This window comes from Equus asinus, chromosome 13 (assembly GCF_041296235.1).
Source record: "Equus asinus isolate D_3611 breed Donkey chromosome 13, EquAss-T2T_v2, whole genome shotgun sequence".
In the NCBI taxonomy this organism is placed as follows: Eukaryota; Metazoa; Chordata; class Mammalia; order Perissodactyla; family Equidae; genus Equus; species Equus asinus.
The window spans coordinates 15,036,292-15,043,278 of record NC_091802.1 but is presented as its reverse complement, the minus strand read 5'-3'; the positions used below and the strand labels follow the sequence as shown (position 1 = coordinate 15,043,278).

The following is a 6,987-nucleotide window of genomic DNA, read 5'->3' as shown; positions in this document are numbered from 1 at the left end:
GTGGGTAGAGGGTGCTTGGGAAGCCCGCGGCGCATGCGCCAGGGCGCGGGCACGAGGTCTTGGCGCATGCGCAGCCCGGACCCTCCCAGCAGCCTATAGCGCAAGATGGCGCCGCTGGAATCTCTACCCGTGGCCGTCTGAGGGAGGGCCAAGTGCCTGTGTCCGCCGCCGTGTTCCAGGTAAGCGGGCTAGGCTGGGCGGGGAGTGCGATGGGCCGCCGCCCTCTCGGCTGGCCGAACCCTCAGCCTTCGCACCGTCTCCTGAAGGCCGGAGACCCGGGAGCGGTGCGAGGTCTCGGAAGCCCCCCGGGGAGGGGCGGCGTGGAGCCAACCCGCCGAGCTCTGGGCGCTGCTGGTAACTTGGTTTCCTCCGCAGCTCCGCATCGTTTCGCGAGAAGGCAGAGGCTGAGCCCCGGCGGGTGCGATGGCCGCTGTGGTGGCCAAGCGGGAAGGGCCGCCGTTCATCAGCGAGGCGGCGGTGCGGGGCAACGCGGCCGTCCTGGATTACTGCCGGACCTCGGTGTCCGCGCTGTCGGGGGCGACGGCCGGCATCCTCGGCCTCACCGGCCTCTACGGCTTCATCTTCTACCTGCTCGCCTCCGTCCTGCTCTCTCTGCTCTTAATTCTTAAGGCGGGAAGGAGGTGGAACAAATATTTTAAGTCGCGAAGACCTCTCTTTACAGGCGGTCTCATCGGAGGCCTCTTCACCTACGTCCTGTTCTGGACTTTCCTCTATGGCATGGTGCACGTCTACTGAAAGGGGCGCGGGATGACTTTTTTAAAAAACCAGATTGGGAGGACTGTTGCCAGAAATTAACACCGGGTACACTTAGTTTTTAAATTGTTGAATTCGCTGCTTGTTCTGTAACGTTATAAATAATTTATATCTGAAGACGAAGCGCCTGTAATACTCTTCAGATTAAAGGAAGCGTCAGACACCTTGTGGAGTTTTTTCCTACCTTAACGCATTCCCGCTGTCTGCCATGGGTGCAGAATCGCCTAGTTTTGACTCCTGGAGAGCTGGGACTGAGCCTTGGCCTTCTGGAATTTCCTCGCATTTACACATAGGTCATCCAGAGAGGGTGCACCAGGGCCTAAATAAAAAGAGAACTTAATTATTGATTGACATCCTAAGGACTAATAACAGTTAAGTGTTCCCTATACGCCAGGCATTGTGCCTTATACCTTTTACACCCATTATCTCATTGAATTCTAGCAATATCCTTGTGGAGTAGATGTGATTATTATCCCCCATTGATGAACCTGAGACCCAGAGAGGTTCACTACCTCTTCCATAGGAGGCACAGCTAGGAAGAGGCAGAGCCAGGATTCAGAAACAGTTCACTTAATTGCTCTTGCTGTGTTGGCTGCGGACCTTTTCAGAGCCCGGCCTTCCCTCCCCCTAACTGCTGCTTTCTGGTGTGAATGGTGTCATTTTGGTTCCATTTCACCTAGTCACAGCCAGCTCTTGTTTCTGTTAAGAACATTAATTTAAGCTCTTTTCTAGACTTTGTTTAGATTCAGCAGACTGGATGTTTAAGCTAAACTTTGGGCTTGTCTGGAGTGTAAATGCTTCTGTCTATATGCTAATCCACGATCCCTTATTGTCAGGAGGGTTATCTTAGAATAAAATGCATACATTTAATTGAAAAATAAATATGGTATTAGAGTTATGGTAATGAACATGTTGCTTATGGAATCTATAGTCTAACTGGGAAGACCAGGATTACCTAATTTCACAAATATTTAAATGATGGTAAAGTGCTATGAAGAGAGTACATAGGAGCCCCAAACCCAGCCAAGGTTGGGGGGGGGGGGTCAAGAAAGTCTTCTTTGAGGAAATAATGTTACATCTGAGACCCAAAGGTTAAATAACAGCCAACTAAAGTGTGGAGAAGGGGGTACTTGCAAGAAAGCAGATGCATGAGGGCCATTGGGCAGGAAGGAGTTTGGCTTGTATCTGCAGAGTTAGAGAAGAGGCCATGGGGTGGACCTGGACCAGATCATGGAAGGCCAGAGTGAGGAATTTGGCCTTGATCATAAGAGCAATTGGGGGAAGGCTTTAGAATTTTAGAAGTGATGTGATCAGATTTGGATTTTTGGATCTGAGAGCTTGAATCCAAGTCTTCTTTTACAGACAGTAGGTGGCACATGGCCAGCAACAGAAATGGATCTGCGACCCAGGCCTCCTGAATCCCATTTTAGATTCTGGACCACATGTTTGCACATGAGGCCAAGAAGCAGCTCAGGCCACAGCTTTGCCTCCCTCTCCCAATGACCTCCTCTGAGCCCTTTCTCTGACTGCCACTGAAGATGCTCACTTTCATGGTTTGCACACTCCTCCACTCTCCCAACCTCCCCCAGTCCTCTCTCGGGGCCTTCTCTGAGTGGGAAGGGAGGGTTCATTCCTGATGCAGGGTAAGGAGGAAGCAGACCTTACTGCAGGTCCTAAGGGGGGGACGGGGAGGGGTAGCAGAATGGGGGCATAAGGGAGCTGATGTACTTAACCATTCCTCTATTTTTAGGCAGTAAGTTTGTTTGAAGTGTTCACTATTATAAAAAATACTGCAATAAATATCTTCACATCCATATCATTATGAGGGAATTTAATAAGCTCCTGGAGCAGAAGATTAAAACTCGAATCCAGATTACACTCATTGAAGGAAAAGTACCAGTTTTATCAGTGCCCTCCTAGTCTTTAATGTTTCCTCACTTAAAGAGTTTCCTTACTTTTATTTGAATTCCTTTGCAAAATAAGGAATGTAATATACTGTTCACTAATTGTTTCTGTGTCTGCCTCTTTTGGTCTCACTTTCTCCTTACATTTTCCTCTAAAACATGGGGTGCCCATGAAGACATGAAGGGGAAAAAAAATCAGGACCCTTTTAAAGTTTACACCTTTTATTGTTTTATAACCAAATAAAAATGTCAAAGAATACATATATTGGACAGGTCCCAGAAAATGTTTGCCATCTTCCCCCTTTAATTCTGTGTACTGGCTTAAGGGGAAACAAGCAGCTGGAAGAAAGGTGCATCCTTTGGAGAGAGAGCATTCTTGCGTTCTCTGGAGAGTATGCTCGAGGAAGTGAAGTTGCATCACTTGGGTGGAAGGGGGTGGGTTGGAGCCAAATGGAGCCCTTTTCCAGACATGCAAGATGCCATTCCAAGTGGGGTGATTTACGACTCTTCAGGGCACTGTAGTCCTTAGAGACACCTGGAGGAAGTCACAATCCTCCTTTATGACTGGTCCCCCAGTGGGGCAGCCAACCACTGAGAAGGAAGAACTGATGTGCGGCGGGCACAAAAGGCAGCCGTGACTAGTCAGTCCTGATGACCCCTTTATCAGAAGAGGGAACTTTGCTTTTTCATGGCTGGTCCTGTGGTATCACATTGATAGCACCCAATTTACAAACTTCACATGGGCCAGCATCAGAGTACTCCCAAGGCATGGAATAACTCAGTCGTTAGGAAAATACCAAGTAGATGGCTTTAGGCCAGGGCCTGAACGTACACATAGACAATTCATGATCCTGAACGTCAGCATGGAAAGAAGCTCTTGAGAGGCTGGCACACACATCTTCCTGATGAGGCATCGGCCACCCTGACAGAAAGGGGCTTTCCCAAGTTTGAAAGGAGCTCAAGTGCCCACTTCTTCCCATTACAAAACTAGTTTCTATAAGATTAGTGAGCCTCCCAATTATGTACCAAAACTATCCCCAAAAAAGTGGGGGAGCTGTGCAAAAGCAAGGAAACTTTGGCAGTGTGCAACACCATCCAGAAGCAGTAATGTGGGCCCCTGACGTGTAGTATGGAGGCCACCTGGAAGGCTTTGTTGGACTTGATGAAAACAATTAGGTTGAGTAAGTCCTTTATGGCAGTAGGGCCTAATGGGGCAACTCTTAAAATTAAAGCAAGTTGATGACAAGAAAACTGGCTCCAGTCATACGGTCTCAATCCAGTTCCTATGTTGCTCCTGCTCACATCAAGGCATTTCTTTTACACATGCGGTTCCCTTACCTGGAATGCTTCCCCATCACCTAGTTAGACTGCTACTAATCTTTCAGATGTCAGTTCCTTGGGGAAACCTCTGGCTACTCATTGAGAACTCACTTGAGTCTGTGACTACATGCATGACCCCTGATGAAGATTCGGCCCCCTAGACTGTAAGCAGCCGGCCCTGGTGGTCTAGTGGTTAAGATTCGGCACTCGGCGGTGTTTCAGATACCAGCTGGGTCACTCATAGTGGACAGGTTTTAGCAGAGATTCCAGACTAGACAGATTAGGAAGGAAGACCTGGCTACCCACTTCCCAAACAACTGGCCATGAAGACCCTATGACTAGCAGCAGAGCATAGTCTGACAGCACCGGAAGGTGAGAGCATGGCACAGAAAGACCAGGCAGGGTTCCGCTCTCCTGCACACGGGGGCGCTAGGAGTCAGAGTCGACTCGAGGGCACTGCTAACAAAGACTAAGCACTCGGGCAGGGGCTGTTTCTGTGTTGCTCGCCACTGTGTCACCAGCATTCAGTCCCACACCTGACACAACAGGTACTCAATAAGTATTTACTGAATGAATACTATAGGAAGACATTTTCATTCCAGTATAAAATAAATAGTACGACTGTCCCCAGGTTATATGGCCAAGTTATATGGCTGCTGCAAAGCAATTCCAAAAACAGCCCAACCCCTAAGCAGCCACAACCCCTGCCCTTTTTACTTCCTCCCAAACATAAAAGGAACATGCCAGATTATCAAACCCAAGGGTTTGCATTAGTGAAGAAGTGAAACACCACAGTGGATCACCCGGATTTTTCTATTCAGAGGGTGGGTGGGCTTGTTTACAGGTTACCAGGCAGCCCAAGGTGAGGGAGCTGCTTCCTCTAGAAGGGTTCCTGTTCTGAGGACCATTCCCCTCTGCCCCAGTGGCAAAGCCTCGCCGGAGACCCTCTTTCAGGCCCCTTCTGACCGTCTCCAAAGTCCCCAATGGAAAGATGCTTACCGCCTCCTCTGTGTACAGAGGGGAACCAGGCTTCTCTGACTCGAGCGAGGCCCAGAGAGAGCCCTTCAGAGAGGACGTTCCCTCGTGTGTGGGAGCAGTGGGGCTTGCTAGGCCAGAGGCAGCACTGCGGGCCTTTGCTGCCAAGTGGGTCAGACAGCAGTGAGTGATGAGTTCTAGGTTCCTCCTTGGGTTTACACACAGGCTCCTCAGACATTGGGAGAGGAAGAGGTGAGCTAGCCAGATCCCCAGCCCAGTATTTAAGCATATTCCATTGAGTCCCTTTCTGATAGAGGAGACTGACACTGCAGGCCTCAGGAAAAGCTCATTTGCTGAGTGAGGGCGCAAGTAATCAAGTGGATTCTCAGCAAAACAAGGGAGCCTCCTGGAATTGGTAACACAAGTTGCCTTGGGGAACAGGGGTGGGAGGGGAGCTTTTCACTGTCTATTCTTTTGTACCTTTTAAATTTTGAATCATATAAGTATTATCTAGTCAGAATATTTTAATTTAAACAAATTAAGCATAATGCCACTTCCCCAGGGCTGGGATCCCCTCATTCTCAAGGTAGAATGCCTATAAGTCTGACCTAGAAATGGGCGCCACCACCAAAGCTGGCCTTTTCCTCGCTCAGAACCAGGCTTTGCAGATCTCAACGAGTGCTCCTCAAACTTTAACGTACACACAGATCACCTGGGAATCTTGTTGAAATGCAGATTCTGATTTAGGAGGATGAGGGAGGGGCTGGAGACTGCATTTCTATCAAGCTCCCAGGTGATGCCCATGCTACTGGTTTACGGACCATACTTTGAGTAGTAAGGCTCTACAGCCACTAAGGGAAGGAAGCAGCAGAGTTCTGCAGGGTCTGGGTGGGAAAGAAGGGGCAGGGCTGAGGGCTGAGGGCCTCCCTAACAACAACTGTTTCCACCTGCTGAGTGAGCACCACCCATTGTCTCATTAGCTCTTCAGACCCAGCCTTTGAGGAGAGAGGGAGGGAAGCCGGGCAGGGACACCCAGCCCCACAGAACAGCAAGAGCCAAACCACACAGGCAGATGATCGCCCACCTGGACGAGACGCTATGCCCAGAGGTTCCCGAGGCCGGGCGGTCAGACTGGAGCAGAGGCCTCCTGCCTCCCCTTCCCCTCTTACCTAGAAGCTCTCGGAGGCTCCCTCTCCCCTCAAGGGCCAGCTGCCTCCTGATGGGTCCAGTCCTTTCCTGGTTGCCACCTTTAAATTTGATCCCTGGGGCAAAGCCAAATGTCCCCTTGGATGTTGGCTAAGGTCTTCCTCTGAGGAGCCATCATTCTCTAGAGGCATTTGTGAAGGTCTCAGCAAGAGGCTGGAGGAAGGCTGGAGTGGCTGAGCCTGGCAGTGACATCTTGGCTCTTGAGGGAATTACAATGTGCTCCCCTCCCTGAAGGCCAGGTCAGCGTCTCATTTAAGCATCTCTTGGATAGGGTCCAGCCCACAGCAAAAAATGTTTACTGCATGTATGAATGCATCAATGTCCAATTGGAGTCTCAGAAAAAGTGAAACCGGCCGCCCTTCCCTCTCCAAGGGCCTCCTCTTCTAGATCTGAGCCTTCTAGCCACTGGGGGGCTCCCCTCCCTACACACACAACAAAAAGCTTGTAGCAAGATCCCAAAGTGCAGGAGAGATGGCTGTGCCTGGAAGCCCCGTCCCATGCAGACACAACGACGACTCTTCCCAGTTCAGAGCTGCAGGCGGTTCTGCCTCCAAGGTCTTCGCCAAATCTGCTCTCAGCCAACACCTCTGGCTACGCCTCCACTGTCTGCAGGTTCTGTGGCTGCTCCACATTCACCTTTCCATTCCCCAGATGGCCAGACCTGTGTGTGGGTGGGTGGGGGCACAGAGAGGTACAGAGGATGGTTGGGAACCCTGTGGACAGGGACGCCTCAGTAAAGGCAGAGTCCACCCGCAGCAGCCTCTCTGGCAGCCCCGCAGGCAGCCAGAGCATTCGCAGAGAGGGGCAG

At 50.5% G+C, this 6,987-nt stretch overlaps 2 protein-coding genes across 9 annotated transcripts in view; one reads left to right on the top strand and one right to left on the bottom strand.

Annotated features, from left to right (window-relative positions):
* P2RX5 (purinergic receptor P2X 5) overlaps positions 1 to 6,987 on the bottom strand; it is a 30,592-nt gene that overhangs the window by 3,242 nt on the left and 20,363 nt on the right. For 4 of the 8 annotated variants that reach the window (XM_014832555.3, XM_044744685.2, XM_070482565.1 and 1 more), the window contains one exon: positions 2,883 to 6,840. In XM_014832555.3, the coding sequence (XP_014688041.2) occupies positions 6,771 to 6,840 (70 nt within the window). In that variant the 3' untranslated portion in view covers positions 2,883 to 6,770. Of the gene's footprint in view, positions 1 to 958; positions 1,094 to 2,882; positions 6,841 to 6,987 lie in introns of those variants that run through there. The other 4 variants (XM_044744687.2, XM_070482566.1, XR_011493632.1 and 1 more) reach the window with 3 other exon arrangements.
* Positions 39 to 937, top strand: EMC6 (ER membrane protein complex subunit 6). The gene is made up of 2 exons (XM_014832562.3): positions 39 to 179; positions 376 to 937. The coding sequence occupies exon 2, from the start codon at positions 424 to 426 to the stop codon at positions 754 to 756; it is 333 nt and encodes a 110-aa protein (XP_014688048.1). The 5' UTR covers positions 39 to 179; positions 376 to 423; the 3' UTR covers positions 757 to 937.

What these genes read in the sequence shown, in the direction of transcription:
- EMC6 (XM_014832562.3), top strand. Translation starts at nt 424, where the DNA reads ATGGCCGCTGTGGTGGCCAAGCGGGAAGGGCCGCCGTTCATCAGCGAG.